Source organism: Carlito syrichta, unplaced genomic scaffold (genome assembly GCF_000164805.1).
Source record: "Carlito syrichta isolate Samal-C Ts95f unplaced genomic scaffold, Tarsius_syrichta-2.0.1 Scaffold230150, whole genome shotgun sequence".
NCBI lineage: Eukaryota > Metazoa > Chordata > Mammalia > Primates > Tarsiidae > Carlito > Carlito syrichta.
This window is the reverse complement of record NW_007174246.1, coordinates 152,234-179,492: the sequence shown is the minus strand read 5'-3', so window position 1 is coordinate 179,492 and position 27,259 is coordinate 152,234. Positions and strand designations below refer to the sequence as shown.

The window sequence follows — 27,259 nt, the reverse complement described above, 5'->3', positions numbered from 1 at the left end:
TCCAAGTAGCTGGAATTACAGGCATGCGCTACCACACCCGGTTGATTTTTTGATTTATTGTAGAGATGAGGTCTCACTGCCCAGGTGGGTCTCGAACCCACGGGCTCAGGCAATCCACTCACCTCAGTCTCCCAAAGGCGCAGGAGTAGAGGTTGAGCCACCAAGCCCGGCATAATTAGCCTTTTTGAGTGTCTAGGCTGTTATCATTGTTTGTCTTTATTGGTAAAATAAAAGAATGCCTATTCCAGAGACACTGTAAGGATTATATAATAAAATAGCTATGCACAAAGCCAAATGCCTAGAACTTAAAAACAGACCAAAAAAATGACTCTTCCTCAATGAAGCCTTCCCTAACTACCATAGTTAGAATGAAAACTCTCTCAACACTCCCCATCTCTTGGCCCTCCCTATTCTTGTTCCATGCTTTCTTTTTCTTCTTAGTCTTTGCCACCAATTTTTATGCTATATATTTTCATTTCAATTTAATTTACATATCTCTTTTCTGCCATTGAAAATTAAATATGATGAAGGCAGTTATTTTTGTTTTGTTTGCTGCTATATTCTCAGAGCCTAGACTAGTACCTGGCAAATAGCAGGTGCTAAAAATATTGAAGGAAGGAAGGGATGGGGAAGGCAGGAGGAAGGAAAGAAAGAGGGAAGAAAGGTTGGTTGTTGAGGGGGAGAAAGAAAAAAAGAAAAGATGCATAAATGGATGGATTGTCCTAGGGAATAATCACTATGCTGTTTTGCAGAGTTTGTGAGTTATGCAATATTACTTGTATTTCATGGTTGATAGAACTCAAAGAGTTGATATAATATTCCCAGGTCATTCAACCTGTAGGAGTTCAGGAGCCTGGATATGGCCACTTGGGACATATACAATGATGTTCGATCGAATTTATTCTCTACCTCCTGTAAAATCAAGTAGACTTGAGTGATAGAGCTAGTGTTTTGCTATTATTTTATACATTGTATTCGAGGAGGAACCTGGAGTCCTGAGTGCACTAAGTTACTATTGGTCATTTAAGAAACTGACTGACTCCCCAGAACAGGCTGTAAGCATCATTGAAGTTCCTGAGGTCAACTTTCATAAGTGTATGTCTGCTAATAGCCTATCGGAAACAAGTCACATGAAAACTCAAGGAAGGAGTGAGTGATTTGCCAGAGTTAGGGTGGTCTGGAGCATTCTATAAAAACTCCCAAATTCTCTGCAAGCCCCAGCTTCCCTAGCTACCTTCCCAGACAGATGACTCGTTTTTACTTAGGATCCTATAATAACTAGTAATTTTTGCTGGTCAAAAACAAGTATTGACAATTTCATATTGTTAAACCTATAATTTCACCCTTACAACTACCTATCAGTTAGGGACTATTATTATTCCTGTTTTGCACAAGAAGAAACTGACATTTAGAAAAGTAAAGTAACCTGCTAACGTCACACAAGAGTTAAGTGGCCTAGCCCAGTTTCCAACTCGGACTATATGGAGCTCCAGAGTCAGTGTTTCTAACATCATGTTAAGCTTCTTCCCCAGGGTCATTGGTGTATCATTTATTGTCAAGGGGATAAGGGCTTCCTGGAATATATAGTCTGAGAAGGTGGCAGTGCTGGCTGAATGAGGTAGAGGTGGGGAGAGAGTTCTTTCTGGGAGGAAAACTTGTTGATTTTGATCAGAATCCTTTTTCCCAGGCAGATCCCTTTGGGGTTGATGTCTACCCTTAACCCACCCCACAGCCCTACCCTAAAATATTTAAAGCACTCAGGATGATGAGGGGAGTGGTACTTACTCATTAACCCCTTCCTCTTGACCTCCAGGCCTGCATGATTTAGAACACCCTGATGTATCCTTGGCAGATGAATGGTAAGAATTAAACAATCTTTCAGTGGCATTGGCTTCCTTTGTTGCCCTCTTTGGTTTCAAATTGTTTGTGTTCCTTTGCCTGATTTTCCTGGTTCAAAGGCAAAGGAAAGAGATGCTGTAAATATTTTAATTGCTCTTGTTTTGGACCATGTCATGTTCTTAGGTCCTACTGCAACACTGACCTACACCCTGAGCACCGTCATCTGTCTCAACTAGAAGCTATTAAGCTCTACCTCAGAGGCAAAGAACCTCTGCTCCAATGTGAGTGTGCTTTCAAAAGCATGTTGTGTCTGCATGGGATGGCAGAGGGAGTGGTGAACTCAAAACCATTTTCGCCTCAATTTTCAAGGGAAACTTTGCTTTGGCAGAGACTATCAGTCACATAAAATCCAGCCAAATATCTACTTCCTGTAGGAACAGGAGAAAGAGTGTGGGTTACCAAAAATCACACAAAGCCCCTAATCCCTGTTTAACCCTTTGTGTTGGATCTGGCCCCTACCGGACCATTTAGTCAAGCAAAATAATAGGATGGAAATGTTACAACTGGGAAGGGACTGTAAATATATGTTCTTCTAGCTCCTTTATTTTACAAATGAGAAAGCAAGGCTGGAAATAGGACTTGTCTCATACAAAGCCATTGTATAGGTCTCCTAGTTTTTCCAAGAGTAGAGTCACCATTGGGACACATTTCTTATTGGCATGGTATATATTCTACTTCTCCTCCTCCTACCGAGTGTCCTCTTGGGGAGCTTAATGAGTAAGAAATGGCCAATAGCTGGTGTAAAAGAAGCAAGGAAGAAAAGCAGCAGGCCTGGATACCCCCAAGGCAGGAGCCCTGTACTGTCACAAGATGGCTCCAGTAGCTAAAGTTTGGGAATGAGGAGAGCCACCAAAGATGAGCATGGCACCTGCTCCACCTCTAACAAGCATTACCTATTCAATGATGTCAAAAGTGTTTTACATACAATACCTTATGGAATAGCCACAGCAATCGTATGAGAGGTGTAGCTATGGAGAGGTGTAGCTACTAAAAACATCTTTGTGGAATAGATGTACTTTTAGGGGTATACTCTGATAGGGAATGGATCAGATGAACATCATGTGAGCCTAATTTTTCATTTTATTTGACTTCTTAACGGCACATATAAAAATATAGAGATAATATAAAAATGTATTTATTGTCACCATATAGCTTTATCAAATTTTATTATTTTTCCATATTTGCTTCAAGTACTTTTTAAGGAATGAAATATTATAGATAATGTTGAGTCTCCCATGCAGTCCTGCTCTGTCCTTTTCTCTCCCAAAGAGAATGGCCATCAGTATTTGTTCGTCATTTTCATGCATTTTATGCAATTACTACATAAGTAGGTATCCATAAACATGTAGCATTGTTTTTATTATCCTATATATTAAACTTAATAATATATAGTATAATATTGTATGATTGCTACATATAGCATATATGTACTACAATGTGTTTTCACTCCTTATACTTGTGAAACTTATTTGTGTCGATCATTTAGCTTTAATGCATTTGTTTGAATTACTGCATAGAATTCTGATAGGGATCTCAGTTTATCCATTGTTTTGCTGATGATGCATTGTTTTGTTTATTTCCAGTTTTTGCTTTTCAGCAAAACTCTATTGTGTTTTCTTGCCCCCAGTCATGGTGAGGACTGACCTGCCTTATGTGATAATTACTTGCCTTTCTCTGTGGGGTGATTGGAAAGCTTTAGGAGGCCTCTCCTAGACTTATGATATCCTCTTATCCCTTAGCTTCTTCCACAGATCTCTACTAAAAGTCCCACCAAATAGGGCCAGATATTCTCCTCTACCATGAAAAAATATTAATAGAAGTCACAAAATAAGAGTACCAGTAGTCATTAAGTTATATCTCTTTCCCACATTGCAATGGGCTGAGATCAGGTGCTGAGGAATTGCAAGCTTTAGTTGAGGAAGAGATGGAGATGATAAGAACCAACCATCGGAGGAGTACTGGCCTCAGCTCTCCAGGTCTGGAGTTGGCATGCTGGTCCATGCAGGAACCATGAGACAGAGTGACAGAGTGAGAAAGTAGCAAATCCAAGTGTGAGACACCCAAGCCTCTCACTTTACTATCATCTAGTCCAAATGCTTTGGAGGCTCCTATGTTGTGGGCAGATCAGGTGTCAGAACTGTTTCGTGTTTTCAGTTGGTGGAAAGCTAATTCATGCAACACACCGTGGGAGAAAGTAGCTGGCAGTCACTGCAAAATGAGCCAGCATACCTCTCATCCCTCTTCCAGCCCGCCCATGCTGTCTTATCTGTCCCTCCCAACAGGTGATAAAGAATTGATCCAAGAAGTTCTCTTTGATGCTGTGGTGAGTGCTCCCATTGAAGCATACTGGACCAGCCTGGCCCTCAACAAATCTGAGTAAGTGGTTGCACGTGCCCCCTTTCATGGCCATTTCCTCACCGACACTCCAAAATATGGTTATGGTTTAAAGAACTAAACTGTTTTAGGAGCCTGGTGTTAAAGTTCTTTAATTTTCCCCAAAGCTCCAAACCACAAGAGCTAGAGCAGATTAGCGGCTCAGGCTTGGATGGCAAGCTCCTGGGTCTGACATATAATTTGTTTGAGTTGTAACATTACATGAAATTCGGTATGCTGAGGTAGGGTGACACTTCCGAGAGAGAGGGAGGCGGAAGGAGCATTTTGTTTCCTGCCTTGCCACAGCTCTCTCTACTTCACAGTCTTGAGGGAACTTGGGATCTGGGCCAGGTTATGCTGTGAGTAGGACAGGGAAGTGAGAGCTCTGTTTCATAGAGTGTAAGATATAACCCTGGGGTTTTATTTATGAAGTATAGCATGGAGGGGGTGGGGGGAGGACAAGGGTAGTTGACATCAAAGACTAGAGCGAGAATGGCATTAGTAGCTTATTTGTAGTTTTTTTTACTATTATTTTAAGTAGACTATTAAAAAGAGGAAAAATAGCTTTTTTCCTGATAACTTCATATGATACATTATTTGTTTCTCTCCCCTTCTCTATTCTTCAATTATCCATTCCATCATTTTGTCTTCCCTTCTCTCCTGTCATCGATTTTATTTTCATTTTCATTCATTTGTTCATTCATCAAGTCTTGATAGTGTGTCTGTTATGTACCAGGCGCTGAGCTGGGTGTTGGCAAAATGGTAACCCACACAGATGGAGGCCTTGCCATCATGGTGCCTGCAGTATATAGTGTGTTATATTGTTAAGACTCATGATAATGACTTTGAAGGAAATGTAAAGACATGTAGACTGTAACAAGATATAAAGTGGAGGGGGAAGATGGGCTGGGGAGCATTCCAGAAAGATGGGCTAGCATGTGAAAAGGCCCTGAGGTGAAAAAGTATTCGACATTGGAAGAATATAAATAAGGTCAACATAGCTGACATGTAAAGGGTAGGCTGGAAGATGTCAGATGAAGCTGCAGAGGGTCCTGGTGACTCAGAACCTTGGGAATCAAGTTAAAGATTTTGGGTTTTATACTCAGAGTATTGGAAAATCACTGAAGGATTTTAAGAAGGTAGAATGATCAGAACTGCATGTTTTAGAAAAGATCTCTTTACTGCTATGTGAAGAACAGAGTATAATGGGGTAAGAACAATATTCAAGGTTCTTACAACACTCCCAGGGATTTGCCTGTTGGAACAGGGCAGTGGACACAGAGAGAAGAGGCCCACTTGTGGCCTGTGTCAGAGGTGAAACCCTTAGGACTTGACGTTGGGTTTATTGGATGAGGGCAGGGAGGCTGAGCCATCAAGGGACATTCCCAGGCTTATGTTATGAGCACCTGAGTAGATGGTGCTGTTCACTGGGACAAGAGATACTGAGAGTATCAGGTTTGGGACTATGCATGACCAGAGTCTCTTCTAGACATCATAAGATTAAAATGGCGGAAAGTCTCCCAAGTGGAGATGTCAGGTAGGTTGTTCAATATGTGATTCTGAAGCTGCAGAGAGAGACTGCCATTGTTATTATATTTGGGGGTGTCCTTGGACTGCTAACCAATATGGATCTTATTCCCTGAAAAGTTGGCAAAGAATTAAGCCTTCCCCAGGCTTCTTTTTCCAGTGGATGTGGCAATGTTTCTTTTAGGCTCTCATGAAGCTCAAAATCTTGAACGAAGAGTGCTGATTGATTCTGAACACATACTAAAGATTTCCAAAATGGTAGCTTGCTTCATAGTCCACATCTGTAACTGATTGGACAGCCTAGCTTTCTAGTTTGGTGTAGACTTCAAGCAGGAACAAATGCATAGTGCTAGCTTTTAGTCATCCCTTAAATACTTAAAGGTAGTATTGACCATTTTGACTACCATCAAAGATCAAGTAACCAATCTTGAATTGAAAGTTAACATGGATGATGTTTGGGGTTAAATTACAGCTAACATCTAGGACAAAGAAGCAAATTCAAGAATTGGTCTTCTCTTCATATTTTTATTATTGGATACAAGTATATGTTTGTAGAGAAAGGCCATTCGTGTTTTACAGAGAAGAAACGTGCATTGCAAATATCCTGAAGAACAGGCTCAAACATAAAATTTGCCTTGGATGTTGAAACAAAATTATTTTTAGTGAATTTTTAAATTAGTTTTCTGTGCTAAGGCCATTCTTTGAGTGTGTGGCATCCTACAGGGGTATTAGAAGAAGCCATTTTTTTATTTACATTGGTGTTGGTGATGAGAATAAGGCCTGTTCTCTGATAGAAGTTATAAATTGGTCCCCTACAACTGTGTGGAAGTCAGATCCTATTCCAGTTATGTGGAATTTCAGACTGAGGGAGGTTGCAAACTTGGCTCAGTGGCTCAGTTGCTGGTTTTCTCTAATGGGAGATTCCACTAATGATCTCAGAATCAAGAATAGACTTGGTGGCTGGGCATGGTGGCTCATGCCTATAATCCCAGGACTTTGGGAGGCCAAGATGGTAGGATCACTTGAGGCCAGGAATTCCAGATCAGCCTGGGCAACATGGTAAGACCTCATTTCTACAAGAAAATTGAAAAATTAACTGGGTGTAGTGCCATGCACCTTTAGCCCTGACTTCAAGAGGCTGGGGCAGGAGGATTGATGGAGCCTGGAAGTTCAAAGCTGCTGTGAGCTATTATTATGCCACTGCCCTTCAGCTCTAAAACAAAACAAAACAAAACAAAAAAGAAGACTTGGTAGCATCAATGCAAAAAACTAGTCCTAATGATTTTCTTCTTCTTCTTAAACTCCTTTCCATTCCCAGCCTGCTCTCTCTGACCTTGTACCCAAAACCTTGAGATAAAGATGTGTTTATGGTTGGAAGTACATTTTTCTGATGCTGCTCTTTTTGGCAAGGAGTTCTTCATTTTTTCTGCAAGTGCAAATATCATTGTGAAAACTTGTGTAAGGGATAAGAGTTAGCTTAGCATTCTAAGAGTTAGCTTAGCATCTGTGTGTGTGTGTGTGTGTGTGTGTGTGTGTGTGTGGTGTTTCTATAATGCCTTTTAAAGTTCAGGTCTCAAAACTGATTATTTTGTAAAACATTCCATGAGTCTTAATATGCAAAAGCCATTATCTGCTTACTGTCTAGAAGCATCTCCCTGAAGTCTGCTGTTCTGTTTCAGGAACTCTGACAAGGGTGTGGAGGTTGCCTTTCTCGGCACTCGCACGGGCCTCTCAAGAATCAACCTATTTGTGGGAGCTGAGCAGCTCACCAATCAGTAAGTAGGAGAGCCCCTCTGCAGGGGCCAATGAGCTCCTGAAATGGGAAATTCAAAGGGAAGCTTATTTTATTTCTCTATTCCCCTGCTGGTAGAAACAAAAATCAGGCCATCCCAGGCCTGTTGAGATTTTTCCTCTCTGTTCTACCATGGGGGCCCCAGCGTGTGTGCTCAACCTGCCAGTTAGCCCTTCCACAACCCTTTGTTCCTCATACTTGTTGGCTTCTGTCCACCGTCCTGGAGTCCTCTCCCTCTCTGGTGAGTCATTTCAGAATTCTAGGAGGTGGTGGGGCTGCTGGGGGAGCCGCCAGAGGGAGGAAGGGCTCATCTCCTGACAGAGGCCTTCAGGGCATTCAGCTGTTCTGCGGCTATGCCGAGGAATTCCTGCCTGCACCAAAATCAGTGTTCCAAGTCTTGTTTATGTGTTTGTTTATGTTTTAATAAACCTCTGTGCCTCTGTGCTTAGCCTGAGGGACTGCAGAGCCCCACACCCAGTGCCAGGCCGTCTCGGGGCACTGGGGTTTGACAATATTTCCTGGCACTTACAAAAAAACCTAGATGGACAGTGGGCAGACAGTTGCTGTGTTCAAGACCTAGAAGCCCTTTAAGTCACTTCCCAGCCTCTGTGTCTTCAGAGAGCCAAGGACCCTTAACTCATCAAATTGTTGTTTCACCAGAGCTGGTAGAAAATCTGTGAAATCTTTTCTGAGCCCATCAGTAAGTTTTCTGAATTCCTCTTCCCTGAAGCAAGAGGTGTTTTTGGACCAGGGACAAATGGATCCTGAGATTTAAAGTTTGAGTGTGGTTTGCAAGTGTATGTGTGAGTTCAGAATTTACCATGGAACATGCCATACCCAGATTTTCAGGGTACCTGGGGGTGAATAACCAAGCCTCAGGGTGGTGGCCAATGGCCCATCAGGGGCCCAAGGAGGAGATACTTCCCTCCCATCAGGCCTGAGTTCAATGGTGCTGCTTGCCTCTGTTAGATGAGGCCCTCACATAACTGTGCAAAATCAAATCTGATGAATGGCAGGTCAATCTGTTTTTAGATATTTTGGGAGACTGGCTTTGAATTTAGTTCCAGGACTTTGGCTTTGTTGGTATCTCACATTTATTATCTATGAAGTTGGCTATAGTTGCAACATTTTTTAAAGTTTAAAAAAAAAATTTAGCTTTTTACCCACGAGCAAATTTTTCCAAAGGGCAACTTCCTAGGAAGGATAAGAAGTGCTGAGATACACATTACCTTCTCCTGTTAGGATCCAGAGAGACAAAGGGAAACATCGGAATAGATTTTAATGCTCCAGAGGAATGCTGCTGCTGGTATTGAAATTAAAACAAGCAAATGAGAAACAATAACAACAACAAAACATGACAGCTTACTAGTCTGATATCTGTGTTATTGTGATGGATTTGAATGACTACAGGACTATGCTCAGGAATGCTGGAATGTGTACCTGGCTCATCTCACTTGTGTGCCTTCATTCTATTCACCTGAAAAGTGAGGGTAATTTCTTTTGATTATTGTGAGGTTCAAAACAGTTATGGGTGAAAAACTGCTTTGGGAAGCTAAAAATACTTACGACAATGAATTCCATTCCCAGTAGCATTACTGTGACCCAGAGTGGGTACTCATTGACTACCTAGATGGAGGAAATCTTCTGTCTTTAAGAAAGTCATATCATTGGATCCCATAAAGGCATCTTGATGTCTGTTGTCTTAGGATCTTTTACCTGGCTCTCCTCTCCTGTCAGATGGCATCTGTCAAGATCCAGTTGTGTGGATACACTCTCAAAGTCAGGACTAGAAAGTTGTTAGCATTTCTGGTTTGGGTTTAGTTTTTGTTTTTGACTAGGGCATAAAAGGAAGAGCTCAAAGTCTTGAGCAGAGGACTTGATAACTCAAAGTTCCCATCCTAGGATTACTTGTACTATCAACAGGTGCCTACAGTGAGATTCCATCTCCTGTCCTCACCACCAGCATTTGGAAGTAGGTCAATTCTAATTCTCAGCCTCTGCAACTTGGCCATCGTTCCCAGTAGTAACAGTATATTCTGTGCCTTCAGTGTGACCTCCACGATGCATTTAGTAGCCAGTGATGTTAACCTTCAGAGTGTGCAGCTCTAAGCTTAAAAGATGACCACTTTATACTTTCCATTTGAACCACAGGGAACAAAAGAAACCCTTGGGCTTTAAGAATGCTGTATTTTGTTTGAGCCTGTTTTCGGTTTACATTATACTCTTTCACATGTGGTATTATGTAATTCTGATAGTATCTTAGTAGGCACAGCATTATTATCATTCCCATTTCATAGATGAGTAAATGGGGGCTCAGACACTTAGTTATTCACCCAAGGTCATCCAGTTCTGTCTAAAACTTAGAACTGCCTGACACAATACCACAATAGCTCCTAATATCCAGAAGTAGGGTTTCATCTAACCCAGGAGGATCTTTCTTCCTGAAAATCATTTTTGGAATTCTGTGGAATCAGGTCTCTCCTTACTGCTCTCTCCTGAATCACTGCTCAGTAGTTGGCAGGGACCTTCCAGTTTCTTCGTAACCCAATCCTTTCACATTAACACCAGAGCTAAGGGAGATAAGTGTTGCAGGCTCTAGCTTGCTGCCCTGGATGCCAGTGCTGTCCTGAGTAGCAGGGTACTGGCCACCCAGATGTGAAGTATCCCAGGCGTATTGCTTGCCACCCCCAAAGCCTGAATGTCACCATCAGTCTAAGTGAGGAACACTTCATACCTTCTAACCCAGCTAGTGTTCCCATCTATCATGATTCTGGCAAAAGGCCTTATGTAGCACCATGCATTGCTACATGAACAAGCTACCTTTGGTGTATGGTGATGTGCCTCTAACCACTGAACATACCTGCCAGGAGTGAAACCACCTTCCACACAGCCTTGGCTGGGTGAGCCTTGGGTGAGTAATGAAGTGTCTGAGTCCCTATTTACTCATCCATGAAATGGGAATAATAATAATGCTATACCTACTATGATATTATCAGAATTACATAATACCGCATATGAAAGGGTGTTATGCAAACCAAAAGCAGGCAGCTGTTCATCCCGCCAAGGACTGGACAGCAGAGTCTCCTCCCCTACCTGTCCAAGTCAGGTTTGTAAAAGACTCTCATATGAAAAGAAAAGAGAAGAGAAAAGGCTAAAATTTCAATATTTGTGTAACCTGATGACTTTAGTTTTGGGAAATATAATCACATAAGCCAGGGGGGGCTTATTCATCATGCTGAGCCTAGAGGTCCCAATGTCCAGCACACTGAACAGTACGGGGGATCTCTGCACCTTCTCCTTCTCAGTCTTGCTCGTGACTCCAAAGTTGGCCTTGGCCTTCTGAGTGAGAGTAGACTGCATTTACCTAACTAAAACCAAAAGTTTTTAATTGCTGGAGACTCATCATGTCAGTGAAAGTCAGTAAACAAATGTAGGCAGCTATGTTATGTCAGACTATTTTTGGTCTATGACGACCAGTTCTGGTAGCACACCATTTTATAGCGGTCTTAGCAAAGTGAAGCATTTACAAAGGAAGGTGGCCAGGTTGATGAGGGAATTTGAAAGAAGTCAGAAATTTATTTAGGAAAGTTGTAGGAAATTGTCTTTAATACTTGAGGAGGTCTTATGTGAATATGAGATTTGATTTATTCTGTGGTCATTAAGCATACACTGAGTGCCTGCTGAGAGCCAGATCCTGGTGATATTGAGAGAAAGAAAGTCTCAGTACTTAGAGAGGAGTGAGGACATGCTAGTGCAAGTTACAAGGAGGCAGATTCCAGAGCTTTCTAAGAACTTGGGGAGTACCTTCTGATGGCATGGGCTTCCTCTCTAAAAAATGAGTGCCCTGTCATTGGTAGAGGTCAATGGAACTCTGGTGAGCCACACCCTACAACTACAGAATGCTTCTGCATGCCAACTTCAAGAAACCAACTAGTTACAACTTAATATCAAAATTTCTCTCCATGGTCCATGCAATCCAACTCCATATTGCAAACAGCTTGTTTGAAAGTGGTGCTGTCTCTGCTCCAACTGCTGGCCTCTCCCCTACCTACACATTGTCCCTGATTGGTCTCCCTTCCTGAAAAGTGTGGAGTAGTCACCAGTCATTTCTTCCCCCAAGTTGTACCATGTTAACCAAGATGAGGCACTCAGGTGCTACAGCAAAGGCATGACTCCCTAAAAGGAAATAATATCAACAAACACACATTGGGACTTGAGTATGCTTAAGACTTACTTGGGTATGTCTATGGAGGTTGCACAAATGTGAACCAAGATCCTGTCCTCAGAGATCTTCGGAGGCTTGGGAAGGGGACATGAAAATTGTGCAGATAATGCCAAGTAAAAGAAAGTTGTGTGAGTGACTAAGAGTGTGGGGACCCAGGGTGGGGCAAATGCTTGCACATGTCTCTGTGGATTCATGGGGTAGGTGATATATGAGATACACCTGGAAAATGAGTATGACTTTGAGAGAAAGGAATGGGAAGAAGAATGCATGTAGCTTTCCAGATAGGCCAAAGCACTGGGGGCAGAAAGCAGGAGTCAAGGAGGGCATGGATTCCCAGTGGGCACGATGTGAATCCTATTTGTCTGGAGAGTAGGCAGCTGAGGGAAGAACGGTGCAGGATCTTGACATGGGCCCATCTTTACCTCCTTTACACTTTTCCTAAGAAGGGTGATTTACCTTCTTTATACCTGTCCGAGAAGAATATCTATTTAAGTAGATTCTTCCAGGGTTTGTGCACATACATGTGTGAGGATTTCAAAGCTAGGTAAAACTTTCTGTTTTAAAGGGACCCTCCTCTGGTCTTCTAATATGATTCCTGGAGGCTTAGTTTTTTGGGGTGCTTTAGACTTTAAGATAAGTAGTAGCCGGGCTCGGTGGCTCAGCCTGTAATCCCGCGCCTTTGGGAGGCTGAGGTGAGTGGATTGCCTGAGCCCGCGGGTTCGAGACCCGCCTGGGCAGCGAGATCTCATCTCTACAATAAATCAAAAAATCAACCGGGCATGGTAGCGCATGCCTGTAATTCCAGCTACTTGGAAGGCTGAGGCAGAAGGATCACTGGAGCCCAGCAGGTCGAGGCTGCGGTGGCCGGGAGCGGCCACTGCACTCCAGTCTGGGCGACAGAGTGAGACTCCAACTCAAAAAATAAGATAAGTAGTTCACTAGATATACAAGAAAAAATTGTTTCACCCACTTGGAGTCTGACTGCCAGAGCTCTACGAGATATACTTGAGTAATCTGGGGTGCCCAATGTTAACTCAAGGTCCCCTCTGTACTGAGAATGGCAAGCTGGGATTCTAAAAGACAACACTGGTTTCCCCTGACTAAGGCTGTTGGGATGCACCGTGCCCACCTTTATCTTGCTGAGTGGAGCAATTCTCTTCTTATTCTTTTCCACTTCAAGGGACTTCCTGAAAGCTGGGGACAAGGAGAACATTTTTAACGCAGACCATTTTCCTCTCTGGTACCGAAGAGCCGCTGAGCAGATTCCAGGGAGCTTTGTCTACTCAATCCCATTCAGCACCGGTGGGTACCCTTGTTGGAGGTGGGCTCTGGCTGGCTGACTGGGAAGCCTGAGCATTGTCTACAGAGTGTGGGGGAGCTGCCTGAATGCTGAAAAGAATCATGGTCAACCTTGAGAGTTGGTGCTGATATGGGTCATCCCTGAACTACTGACCTGTTCCTTAAGTGCGATGGTCCCAAATAAAATGAAGGCTTTACTCTGCCAAACTGTGCAAAAGGCTTTCAGGATGCAGGGCTGGTATTTTGTACCCTATGGAGCTTAAATATAAACTTCTCAGGCAGGTTTTTAAAATGTTGTCATGGTCCCACTTAGAGAAAGTTCAAGTGTCTTTTGCCAGAACCTTCAGTAAGTCACATCATTTCAGAGGTCCACAATTCTCCTTGTGAACTGAATTGATTTAAACTGATAAGCAGGAGTCAGGACTGACTTTGTACAGCCATGTGCTCTCCTGACAGAAGGACGCAGTGACCAATGAGAGGCATGTAGATGCCTACTTTTTCAGTCCTAAGATTTCATGGTATGTTGGTACGAAAAGAATTAAGGTCACTCTTCCTCCAAGAAGAACTGAGTTTTAGAAGCAAAGTAAACTGAGAATGTTTCATTTGTCCTTGCTTTTTTTCTTGTCTCATGTATCTGTTATTTTTTGGTGTTCATTCTATATAAGGCTCTATACTGGACATTGTAGAAACTTCAAAGATGAATAAAATCTGGTTCTATAAACTTAGATTGCTCTGGAAAGTTCAATTTTTAATTATCTTTTACATCAGGGCCTTTCATATTAATCTCTTATAAACATCCCTATGTCAACCCTAAGGGAAACTCTTCAGTGCCTGTGTCTAGTCTTCCTCCCTAAGTTTTGGTTCTTTCTCATTTCCATGAGTGAAAATCTTTTCACAAAATTTGCTTTTGAAGTATGTGGAAGACATGTTGATAAGAGTTGACCAATAATTAGTTGAATTGACTCATTAGGAAAACAAGTCCTCATTAATGAACATATTTAAGGAAAGACTGAAAGTTATTCATGAGATTCTGTCACTGGTTGAGATTTCCAGTTAGATTATCTGTTAGATTCTTTCCAGGTCTGAGATTTTTTGAGTCTGTGCTCCTTTGCTGATAGGCCTCTGAGTATGCAAGCCCAAACATATGTGTGCTTTCTCAACTATAAATGTCCAAGTGTCTGAAGATTTTTCTTTATACTTATCTGTTTCATACTTTATTAATGAAAATATCAACTTTTTCCTTGTGCTGTAAACCTATGAATAATAACATTGTCTTCAATCAAGCAATCTCATGAAACTTCCTTTTTCTCAATCCTCTAAAGCAAAAATTAGAATTTAGTTGCTTTTCTTCTGTTTCCGTACTGGAATTTGGTGACAGAGTGGCTTTTGCCCAAAACTGGACAGGGAGAAGGAGCTGTGGGAGATGAGAGCATCTCCCCAGACTGCTCTGTGTACACGTGTGTGATGGTCGCTTGTGTCAGTTTGCTTTGCTCTTCACTGTTTTTTAGGAAAAAGAATTATGTCCAGAAAAAACAAATTCTGATTAATTAAAGCTGTTGTTGAATTGATTTTTGGTAAGTGGGATTTTCACTGAAATTTCACTGTAATTGTATAAGGAAATGAAATTTACCTTGTTTATGGTAAAGTGATGGATGATATAACGTCTTAGGAAATTTCATGGCCCCTTTAGATTCAGGAAATCACCAACTACAAGTCATTGTGGTAGAGCACTCACTAGTTTTCTCTACTATGTATTGAAAATCTGCAAAAACTGGAAAAGAAGTTGGTTTATATTGCTGCTGAGAGTTGGGCCAGGAAAAAAATTCTATTTGCTTCAGTCATAAGTGTATTCAAATTCAGGTCTGACTTTTCCCTGCTTCTCAATTCAATTGGATTACATCCAACTCACATTAATTGAGCACCTTTTATAAGGCAGGCATTAGACTAACAGTTATTAACTCTAGGCATTCAGAATTGTGCTCAGCATCTTTTAATTCACAGGTATTAGAACCATTGTTAGTAATTGAAAGTCCCTTAATACTAATGCCATATTCTTACCAGTTACCAGAATAATAAGTTTGGAATAAAGATTATACTCCAGCTCTACCCTGTTTAGAATGGTTTTGTTCAGAAAAAGTGGGTTTGAAATTAGAATTTTATAGATAAGTAAAGATTCAACCAATGAATCAGAACTAAAGTTGAGTTGCCAACTTGTAAAATAATTTCAAAACTCTCATTTAGCTCTCTGAGGCTATATTTAGACAGGCAATGTAAATATGACTGCCGACACAAGTAAACACTGCAATTTGTAACCACAGACTTCCAGAAAATGTGGTCCCTCCATAGTGGTCAATGATTTGGATATGAAGAGGCTGGATGTTCCCCAGGGCAGGCGGTCATAACTCAGGGCATTGATTCCTTCAGCTGAAAGGCCTGGTTGCATTGCACATGGCCCAACAGTATAGGCAGAGTATCCACAGCCCCGAAGACTCTGATATCTGGTAACCAAACCCCAGAACAATTTGCAGAATTTGTGACTATGGGTCAATATGACTACTCTCCTAACGTGGACATTATAGCTATCCTTATTTTTGTTGTGGTGGTTTTTCTTTTTACAGGAACAGTCAACAAAAGCAATGTGGTGACAGCGAGTACCTCCATCCAGCTCCTGGATGAACGGAAGTCTCCCGTGGTAGCAGGTAAATGATAGAGTCAATCAGTGAATACAGAGTGAGAATGGTGTTCATTCATCTGAACCAATCAACTACTTCCTGTACCATGTTTATCCTCCAAAAAGTTGGTTTTGAAAAAAGAAACAAAGTAAAATTACTTCCTCCTCAGCTTAGTGTCATCTCCTCCAAAACCAGGATCTGATTGCTGGTCATGATCGATGTGAAAACAGAAATCTTTCTCAGCGTTTCTATTCTTAAGTTCTGGACCAGTAAGAAATTATTGGACATGCAGAGGAGAATGTCTTGATGGCAGAGAGCATGTTCCTTTAAAGAAAACTCCAGACTTCTTGCTTCTATATCATTAGAATTACAATGGGTATACAAGGGAATTGCAGGCTTGTTTTAGGCAGACATAAACCAAAATGTGCCCTTCTCTAGAGAGACTGCGATTTTCATTACTCTAATCCCCCTGAGGAATTAGTTAGATGTATCTGCAGGTGCTACATTTGGGATCAGGGAAAAGGAAAAACATCTCACAGCTTAGAGTCTTGAATTGGCAAAGACACCCTGTCTCTGGCTTTTCCCGTTTCTCTCATTTTTCAGGAGTGTCATCATATGTCTGTGGATGGCTGGAGGCTTTCATTGGTGGTATTTGGCCTAAATGACTGTACACTGCCACAGACTTTTCTTTGAGGACAACTGCTGACCTAAATAAGACCTAAGAGTGTATCTGGCACGTGGTCTATTCTGGGTCTGGCACGTGGTCTATAATTGTTGGAGCCATTGGTTGATGGATGGGTGATGTGTTCCAGGCATCGTCCTAGTATTGGCTAGGTTTACCAAAGAAGGTCATTTCATTTCCCAGCAGTCTTCTTCAATAAATTGTACTTTAGGGTGACTTTGAACGTCAACTTCTCTATCTTCACATACTGTGAATATTTGTGGGAAGGAATGCAGATGGAGCAGATGGAGATGACCTGTTTGAAGTGGTTGCTCTTAGGCTAGGACATACTGCTTTTTTCCCCACCTTATTTCCGACTTTGTGCATTATAATCATATTAGTAGGGTTGAAAGGTTTGGAGACAGTGTCCTAGGTTGCTGGCTATGACAAGGAAGACAGTCTTATGTATCTGACCTGTGGCTCATCTTGAACTAAGCAGACATATAATTAATCAGCCAGGAAATATAGGCTCTGAGCATTCACAGTTGCTGTCTTTAAATTTTGCCACTTAATGTCTCATGTTCCTTGAGGAAAGTAGGAGACAGGATCATTTAACTCAGCAAGATTTATTTTTGTTTAAAGGAGGTCAGGCTCACTTACCTCCCGGCATGCTCATCCAGCTAATCCTGGAGACATGTTATCTCCTGGGAGCTAGGGCCACAAGCAATAGCTGTCAAAGACATGGTTAAACCAAAGCTGTCTGTCTGTCTGACATTTCTTTTAAAAAACCTTTCCTTGGATTTTCTGATCCAGTCATCATGAAGGATGCTCTGGGTCAAACCTAAGTCCACTGTACCTATCCCTGCCACCTCTGTCCAAGTTTAAAACTATGCTCACATGTTTCCAAATGGTTTATATTTCATAAATTCCTGTTTGGCTGAGAGTGGGTAAAATGTGGGCTCAGCCTAAGCACTGTGTATCCATTTCTAGAGAAGAACGAACATTTTCCAAATGGCTTGCTGGTCCAGTGTTGAGTTACACAGCTGGCCAGAGACTATAGGCTGGTCACCAGATATGGTTTGGTCCACCCTGAGTGAGTAGAAGAGGCAGGCTTCTGTTAACTGCTTCTATCTGTGTATCAAATGATCCCGATTTTCAGAAGAGAATTACTGAACAAGGCCAAGAAACAGGGCCATTTAAGGAACTGAATTTAGTTCTTACCTTTTAAAATTGGTGATTATTAACCTTATTTTTCAAACTGTGTTTGGGAGACATGAGATAAAACAGAATGGCTTGGTTTTGATCTTGAAGGCTGCCGTAGATATAGCCCATGAAGGCAATGACCTTAAGAAGACCTTTCTGTCTCTGAAAACAGATCAGCCTCTTTAGCACAGCCCCTGAGTTTCACTGACTCTGACTCAACTGTCACGTCACTGTGTGATTAGGCTCGATGACTTTCCCCGCATTTTCTTCAAATTAAGTAGACATTGCTTACCCTCTAAAATTAAAAAGGCTATTTTAATTGGGGAAGAAGCTTTGTTCTGGCAGACGAAGATGAATATGTGAGCAAGCTTGTCCCCCCTCCGTGTGCCTCCAACAGCAGATGGGAGACAGCCGACTGGCGGGAATTTGGGGTTTCAATGAATTCCTTGTGTTAAATTGGAACAAAGTTGTTCAAAGGTGTACAACTTTGAGAATAATTATCAAGGACTCCTTTGAAAGGCCAGCCCCACTCCCAGTCCTAATCTGGTATTCTCATGTTCATTGACTCTGTGTGTCTTGGAGTAGAAAGAGTGTTTTTGTTTTGTTTTATTTTATTCTCTTCTTTCTTTTTTCATGTTTTCTTTTTTAAACAAAAACATTTAGATACTCATCTGTCAATGACACCTTTGAAGAAAGGCCAGTTAAACTGGGCAAGAGTCCATTTGTACGTCAGCCTGGGTGCATAAACAGTCCTCATCCATCTTCTTGGCCTATGACATTGCTTACAGTCCTCCACTTGAGAAGCCTGCCAGCTCTCCAGCTGCCACCAGTGTGCTGCGTTTTCTTAATTGCTTTCCCACTGCATAAGAAGAAGTGGTAGAACTTTCCCTTGGCCTACCAAGTCTCTCCAGAGTCCTGGAACCTTCTATGTGTGTCAGGCTCCTAATCAATTTTTTCTGTTGTTATTGGACACTCAAACCTTGGACTGTAGGTCCACATAGGTTTGTCACTCACTCTACAACTCACTAAATGTGTGGTCTTGGGTCTCTAAAGATCAATCTAAAATAGGATTTGGATTATTACCTCCCTTGCCTTACTTGTCAGTTTGGGGATAAAATGAGAAAACAAGAAAATTCCTGGTTATAAAGTAGTATAAAAATGCTGGAATTTGGAGTAATCCATTTTTATTTTCAAGTTGGCAGCATATTCATTCATTCATTTATTTAATAAATATTTCCTGAGGCTCTGCTTTTGCCAACACTCTAGCTATAAATAAATAATAACTAGTATCTTAGTCCATTTTGTGTTGCTGTAACAGAATACCACAGACTGGGTAATTTATAAAGAAAAGAAATTAGCCTGGGAAATATAGTGAGACGCCATCTACCAAAAAAAAAAAAAAAAAATCTGGGCATAATGATACACACCTGTAGTCCTAGCTACTTGGGAGGCTGAAGCAGGAGGATGGCTTGAGCCTAGGAGTTTGAGGTTTCAATGAGCTATGAACAAACCACTTCACTCTCCAGCCTGGGTGACAAAGTGAGAGAAAGAAAAAAGAAAGGAATTTGTTTCTTATAGTTCTGGAGACTAAAAAGTCCAAGGTCAAGATACCTGCATCTAGTAAGGGTCTTCTTGCTATGTCATCCCATGACAGAATGCCGAAGGTGGAAGGGCAAGATGGCACACACAAAAGACAGAGAACAAGGGTTGAACTTCAGCCCTGTATCAAGAACCCACTCCCATGATAATAGCATTAATCCTTCTTAAATAGCATTAACACTTTTCAAAGGTCCCACCTGTCAGTACTGTTGCTTTGGGGATTAAGTTTCCAACACATGAGCTTTGGGGACACATTCAAACCATAGCAACCAGACTCAGTAATTCTCACCCCTGCCCTTCCTCTGCAGTCCTGTAACATAGCAGCTATGTTTAAAGCCATGTACACATAGGGCAAAATGAGTTCAAAAGCTGGAAAATTATCTGGAAGCTCCTAGAGATCAGGGACTTTGTTCTTTTCATTCTGCGCCTCGCAGTATAACCCAGTGGAGGACCTGGAACATAGTGATTCATCCCTTAATTAGAATTTTATAAATCAAATTGCACTTGCAGAAACCTGTTTTGCCCAAACTTACTCATTGTTGACTTGAGTTTCATAATTTACCTTGATTATGGTGACAGTTCTTTACTTAACCCTCTGTGGAGAGACCCAACATGAAAGCCCAGCAGTCATGGGCACTGGGTCCACCGTACTAGGGAAAAATGACCTGGAGTGAAGAAATGCACAGGGAGAAAGAACTGAACCAGGGTAGACTGTGTGACCTTGCAGGGACTATTTCCTCTTTTTTTTTTTTTTTTTTTTTGAGTTGGAGTCTCACTCTGTCGCCCAGACTGGAGCACAGTGGCCGCTCCCAGCCACCGCAGCCTTGACCTGCTGGGCTCCAGCGATCCTTCCGCCTCAGCCTTCCAAGTAGCTGGAACTACAGGCGCTCACTACCACGTCCAGCTAATTTTTGATTTATGGTAGAGATGAGGTCTCGCCAAGTTGCCCGGGCGGGTCTCGAACCCGCGGGCTCAGGCAATCCACTCACCTCAGCCTCCCAAAGATGCGGGATTACAGGCTGAACCACTGAGCCCGGCTTATTTCCTCTTCTTGAAGCCTGACCTCTCCGTTCACCTTCTAGGCTCCCTCCAACAAATACAAAATACCTACTATCCATTTTTTGTTAAGTTCAGACTTCAGAATTTTTAAAATAATAAATAATGAATTCTGAATTATTTGCTTTAAAATGTACATTTTAACATACCAAAATCTAAATTTGTTCCTAAAAACTTTCCATTTTGATTTTGTAGATAATTATAAACTCTGTAAAGGCAAGCACTATCTCAGTTATCTTTTTACTACAAGGGATAGCACATAGTGGATAGGGAGAAATACTGCCTGAATAAATGATTCACAGAAGATGGGCTTCATTTTGACCTGCTGTATGTAAGTACATAATCTTGCAAAATTTATGAACCAGACAATGAAAACATAATACTTGACTAAAACTCAGAAAACTAAAACTTATTCAGCAACTAAAACTTCAATCCATACTATAGTAATACGATACAAACCAATATGAATGTTTTAAGAAATAGAAACTTGTTTGGTGTCTCACCCAGTAGCAATTGTGTTGGATCAGTTGATGTCTTTTCTGAGGTCCAGTCATCTAAGGTGATGCTTAAAATAACTGATCTGATCATTATCAGAAAAAAATAAGATTATAGACATTAGAGACATTGGTTTCTTATAGAAACAGCTCTTTTAAAAACAGCTTTATTGAGGTATGATTTACATATAAAAATGTAATCTTTTTAATTATAAAATTCAATGATTTTTAGCAAGTTTGGGGGGGGGGGTCTGATCCACCAGCCTGTTCTTTTGCAAGAAACACAGACCACATTAAATTCGTTGACTGTGTGAAATTTGAAAATGTGGTTTGTGTGGTCTCATTTGCATAATTCAAGGCAGTGTGATGAAGGGGACGATCCCATTTGAACCAGTTAATTAGGAAAATGATTGATTAACATCATTAATCATGAGTTACTGTCTGGTATGTTCTAGCATACTGAGTGTAGTATTTACTATGAACCCTTCATTGGAATTGGATGAATAACATTGACAGAATGTCACAGGCAGACATTCAGCTTAACAGCGTTCCTTTGGTGGTATCTCACATATTTGGTATGTATGAATTAACTAGTATGTCAGAAAGTATACCTCAAGTCTGCATGGATAAACCTCTTGTTTGTTAAATCTGACCAAAGGAAGGATTTTATCTTGGCAAACATGAAAACTTGTTGATTAATCCAGTAATTTCCAGCCAGGGTACATTTTGCCACCAGGGAGACATTTGACAATATCTGGAGATGTTTTTGATCGTCACTACCGGTTAGGAGTGGTGCTACTGGCATTTAATGGGTAGAAGTCAGGAATGGTGCTAAATAAGCTGCAAAGCACAGGTCAGCCTCCACAGCAGAAAGTTATCTGGTTCAAATGTCAGTGGTGGTGAGATTGAGAATCACCGGGTTACACTGACAGGCAAACTTCAACTTTCTCCCTCCTTCCCCTAATAGTCTAATTTTAAAAACAATCTTGTTTCATTTCTTAATTTTTTTTTTTTTGAGTTGCAGTCTCACTCTGTCACCCAGACTGGAGTGCAGTGGCCGCTCCCGGCCACCGCAGCCTCGGCCTGCTGGACTCCGGCGATCCTTCCGCCCCAGCCTTCCAAGTAGCTGGAACTACAGGCGTGCGCTACCACGACCGGCTCATTTTTGATTAATTGTAGAGATTTTTAATTAAATCACTCAATAAATATATATATTTTGCACCAGCTATGTCCCTAGTGCTGGGAATACATCTGTGTACAAATACCCCAGAGGGCATGTGCAGAGTGTCAGAGGGGTTGTCAGTTGATGTAATGATGAGAGCACTATTGCCATCCGATGCCAAGAGGTTGGGATGACAGCTCTGAGAACACTGAGCATGGTCAAGTCGCTGCCAATGGAGACCTTCCATTTGTGTAGGAGAAACAGACAACAGATGAGTTATTGCAGGAATGAGACAGAGGGAGGGAGGGAGGGAAGGTGAAAGAAGGAAAGAAGAGAGGGAAAAGGGGAACTAAGAAGGGAAGAAGGGAGGGGAGAAAGAAGGAAGGAGGGAGTGGGGAGGGAAGGAAGGAAGGAAAAAAGGATTTTCCAGTAGTGATAAGTATTTTCTAGAAAATGGAGCAGTGGACCGGGCATGGTGGCTCATGCCTATAATCCCAATTCTTTGGGAGTTCGCAGCAGGAGGATTGCTTGAGACCAGGAATTCAAAACCAGCCTGGGAAACATATTGAGACCCCCATCTCTACAAAAACACTTAAAAAATAATAATTAGCTGGGCATGGGGGTGCAAACCTGTAATCCCACCTACTTGGGAGGCTGATGTGAGACGATCTCTGGAGTCAGGAATTAAAGATTACAGTGAACTATAATCACACCACTACACTATAGCTTAGCAACAGAGTGAGACCCTACCTCTAACAAAATTTTTTAAAATAATTAATTAGCGGGGCTCGGTGGCTCAACCTGTACAGTGCTTTGGGAGGCTGAGGTGAATGGATTGCCTGAGCCCGTGGGTTCAAGACCTGCCTGGGCAACTTGGTGAGACCTCATCCCTACAATAAGTCAAAAATTAGCTGGTGTGGTAGTGCGCACCTGTAGTTCCAGCTACTTGGAAGGCTGAGGCGGAAGGATTGCCGGAGCCCAGCAGATCGAGGCCGCGGTGGCCGGGAGCTTGCCACTGCACTCTGGTCTGGACGACAGAGACTCCAACTCAAGAAAATAATAATAATAATTAATTAATTTTTAAAAAAGAGATAATGGGGCCAGCCATGATGGCTCACACCTGTAATCCCAGTACTTTGGGAGGCAGAGGTAGGAGAATCGCAGGAGACCAAGGTGGGAGAATCACTTGAGGCCAGGAGTTCAAAACAAGCCTGGGCAACATAGCAAGATCTCATCTCTACAAAAAATCAAAAAATTACCCAGGTGTGGTGGCACATGCTTGTAGTCCCAGTTACTCAGGAGCTGAGGCAGAAGGATTGCCTGAGCCTAGAAGTTTGAGGCTGTGGAGAGCAGTGACTGTGCCACTGCACTTCAGTCTGGGTGACTGAGTGAGATCCTGACTCAAAAATTAAAGAGAGAGAGAGAGCGAACGAGAGAGAGAGAGAGAGAGAGAGAGAGAGAGAGATAGCGCGAGAGCGAGAGCGAGCTGGTAGCTGCCAATGGTAAAAGGGAGAAATGCCCACTCATGTCCATACCTATACATGCATGGATATGTAGTGGGCAATGCCTTCCCAAGTTGGGGGATGGTTAGGGAGGGCCTCCCTGACGAGGTGGCATGAGCAGAGAGATCCGAATGATGAAATGCAGTCATCATGCAGAGATATATGGAAAGGGAAATGAGTTATCTAAGAATGTTGAATGCATCTGGAGGAAGATTCCTCATATGTGTGTCCATGTTGCAGGTGGGTGCTCTGAGACTTGAATGAGTCTTTTTGGTTTTGAGGGGTATTTACCGTGATCTGAAAACAGAGCTGATGAGCAAGTGGTTGGACGTCCCGGGGAGAGATAGGGAACCCAAGGCAAGTCTTTGCTCTAAATGTCAGCTATGAGGTGGGGTTTTTTTCGTGTATTTGACTTTTTTTAAAAAATCAAGCTGATGAATGTGTATAATACAGGGACAAAACAGGCCTGAAAGAGCAAGATTGACAACAGCAAACTTCATAGAAATGGATTAGTGCTGTAATAATATAGCACACTGTATTTAAAGTCTGCAACAGACATTAAAAGTCAGAACTGACCATTCAAACTGTTGATCTGCATGTCACATTAACCAGTGGCAAGGGCACATCGAGAATTATTGCTGCAGAAATAAAAATAGCCCAGAGTTTAGAGAAACTGGATTCTTTCTGCTAACTCTCCAGGGCACTCACTCTCAAGAGTTACTGGCCTTTTCTAAACTTATCAAAAGCCCTAACACATCCTCCACTCAAAAATAAACAACAGAATTTCAGGGTGACAGGTCCTCATACCTGGTTTGCATGTTCTGAATCAGCAGGCTAAGCTGCCTCTTTTAGAGGTCATGGTGGGATTTGGATATTATATTAGTTCAGTGTGAACTAAGTATTTAGGAGTGAGCACAGACCATCCCCCCCCCCCACAGAGCCCTTGTTTTTACATTTGTACGTCCAAGTTCGTTGGTGCTTAGATTGAATTTCTAACAGTCTAGTTTTTTAAAGATGGGAATTTTTCATCTCCACAGAAAAAGGAAAGTAATCAACAAATGTTGGAGGATTTCTCATTTCCAGATTCAATCTAGTGGTGGGACCCCTCTGATTTCTGTCAAGAGAAATGAGTGAAAAAATGTATATATAGTTCTTAGCAAATATTTAAAGTTGAATAGTCAGTAATCATTAGCTGCTAAATTATTATTACTGTTGCTATCTTTATTAAGAATTACCATATGTTGCACCTACCACCACTTATGAAAATTTGTATATGAAAATATTATTATAGTATCTTACATGATTCATATTAAAACTTTGAAATTGACCCTTTCATATACCCATGCCTTAGAACAAAGATTGCTAAGCTATAGCCCATGGAGTGGAACCTAGACTACTGCAGATTTTCAATTTTGCTTTTTTTACAGTTTTATTGAGATATATTTCATATACTATAAAATCCACTCATTTAAAGTGAACAGTTCATTGGCTCTTAGTATATTGGCTGAGTTGTGCAACCATCACCACAACCTAATTTTAAAACAATTTCAACATTCCCAAAAGAACCCACCATACTTTGCCTTCCTTCTTGATATCCTACTCCCATCTCAACCCCCGGAAATCACTAACAATCTATTTTCTCTATGGATTTGCCTTTTATTGGACATTTCAGATAAATGGAATTGTATAATATGTGGCCTTTTGTGACTGGCTTCTTTCATTTAACATAATTTTTTTCATGATCTGTCCATGTTGTAGCATGTATCTGTACTTTATTTTTTTAATTGCCAAATAATATTCCATTGTATGAATATGTATTTTGTTTACCCATTCAAAATTTGGTGGACATTTGGGTTGTTCTCACTTTTTAGCTGTTATTAATAATGTTGATTTGAACATTCATATCCAAGTTTTTATGTGGACATATATTTTTATTTCTCTTGGTAGATAACTAAGAATAATTTTTAAGTCTTATGATAACCCTATGTTTCATATTTTGAAGAACTGCAAAACTTTTTTCCAATGTATTAGCGAGTCCCAATTTTTCCAGATCCTCACTATTTACTATTTATCTGTCCTTTTTACTTTAGCCATCCTAGTGGGTGTGAAGTGACTTGCATTTCCTTAATGACTAATTATGCCGGGTACATTTTCAAGGGCTTACTTGGCATCTGTGTTTCTTCTTTGGAGAAATGTCTATTCAGATCCATTGCCCATCTTTAAATAAAATTAGGCTGTCATGTTATCATTGGATTATAAGAGTTCCTTGTGTATTCTGTATATAAGTACCTTGTCAGATAGCTGTTGCCTATTTTTGTAAATAAAGTGGTACTGAGATGCAGCCACGCCCATTTTCCCTATGGACACCTTCTTGCTAAAATGGCAGAGTTGAGTAGTTAGGTATATAAACTGTAAAGCAAAAATATTTACTACATGGTTATTTACAGAAAAAGCTTGCTAAATCCAGCTTTAGATAAAAACATGTCACACTGTCTATTTCAAAGTAAAACAAAAAACATTGATTTGTTCACTTACCTATTTCACCATATTCCTATAAAAATGAAGTAGATATTTAAATCAGAGGTTATGTAAGTAGATGTTGAAGACAGAGCTTCATGTATCAGAAGTTGTCCATCAGTTGTGCCTAATGTTTTTGTATATGTGGTTACACAGAAATCCCAATCAAAGATCCTAAGCTTTCTAAAAATACATGTTCTCATTGTCAGTCAAGACAGTGATTTACTTAATCTTCGCTCTAGTTTATAAACCTCTGAACAGTGCAATCAGCATAATGCTTGGTAGAGCTTTGGAAATGCCCACACATGCTTTAGAGGAAAACAGTTTATGGGATTTTTTTCCCCCCCAACATAGCTCATGAGAGATTTGGGGATTTATTTAACCGCCTTTATCCAAGCAAATCTCCTAGTGACCTTGTTGGGATTTTGATCTCAGTTAAGACTAGAATATATATGACTCATGCTAAGTGAAGAGCCCACAGAGGATAAATGAGCTGATGTGAATGTCCCTCTCCTGAGCAGAGTTTACAGCAGGAGAGTAAACACTTGGATAGGCAATGCATGGCCTTTTTGTCCAGGGAAAATGCTTTGGTCAGTCTGTGTTGGGAAAGAGACAGTGCGGATCAGAAGCTTTCTGTTCCCACTGCCTCCCAAAGTTTGCTCTTACCAAGAACTTCTGAGTTCTATTGTGGGTGAAAAGATCTGCACGAAGTCAAGATCAGTGTCTGAATGTCATTTCCACTTTAAGGCCATATTACACAATTATATATGACCCAACCCAGACACATGGGAGTAGGCAATCATCTTTCAAAATAAAAGGAAATTTCATAATGAAGACAGTGCGTGGTCATTTTATGTGCTTCCCTAGTTTTCTTCCACCAACTTCCAGATTTCAGATAATTGCATCAGATTTTTAAAGCAAAAATATTGTATTGTATTATTTTATTTGTGTGATGTATTGCTCCCTCATATGTTGTATGCTGCTCTCCTTGCTGTCTTCCATTCCACAGTGAAACATTTCTCATCAAAGTCACCAGTAACTTCCATATTACCAAATCCAAAATTGAACTTCAATTGTTCATTTGTCTCGATCTGTCAGCAGGGCTTAACCATGTTGATGCCTTTGTCCTTGTTGAAATATCCTTCTTTTTTTTTTTTTGATTGGAGTCTCACTCTGTCACCCAGTGGCTGCCGCTCGCAGCCACTGCAGCCTCGACCTGGTGGGCTCCGGCGATCCTTCTGCCTCAGCCTTCCAAGTAGCCAGAGTTACAGGCATGTG

At 41.2% G+C, this 27,259-nt stretch overlaps 1 protein-coding gene across 1 annotated transcript in view; it reads left to right on the top strand.

The window, feature by feature from the left end:
- Positions 1-27,259, top strand: part of CACNA2D3 (calcium voltage-gated channel auxiliary subunit alpha2delta 3) — a 198,457-nt gene that overhangs the window by 67,992 nt on the left and 103,206 nt on the right. The window contains exons 9-14 of the mRNA XM_008051748.2: positions 1,814-1,859; positions 2,023-2,120; positions 4,182-4,275; positions 7,479-7,574; positions 12,997-13,118; positions 15,734-15,814. Of these exons, the coding sequence (XP_008049939.2) occupies positions 1,814-1,859; positions 2,023-2,120; positions 4,182-4,275; positions 7,479-7,574; positions 12,997-13,118; positions 15,734-15,814 (537 nt within the window). The remainder of the gene's footprint in view (positions 1-1,813; positions 1,860-2,022; positions 2,121-4,181; positions 4,276-7,478; positions 7,575-12,996; positions 13,119-15,733; positions 15,815-27,259) is intronic.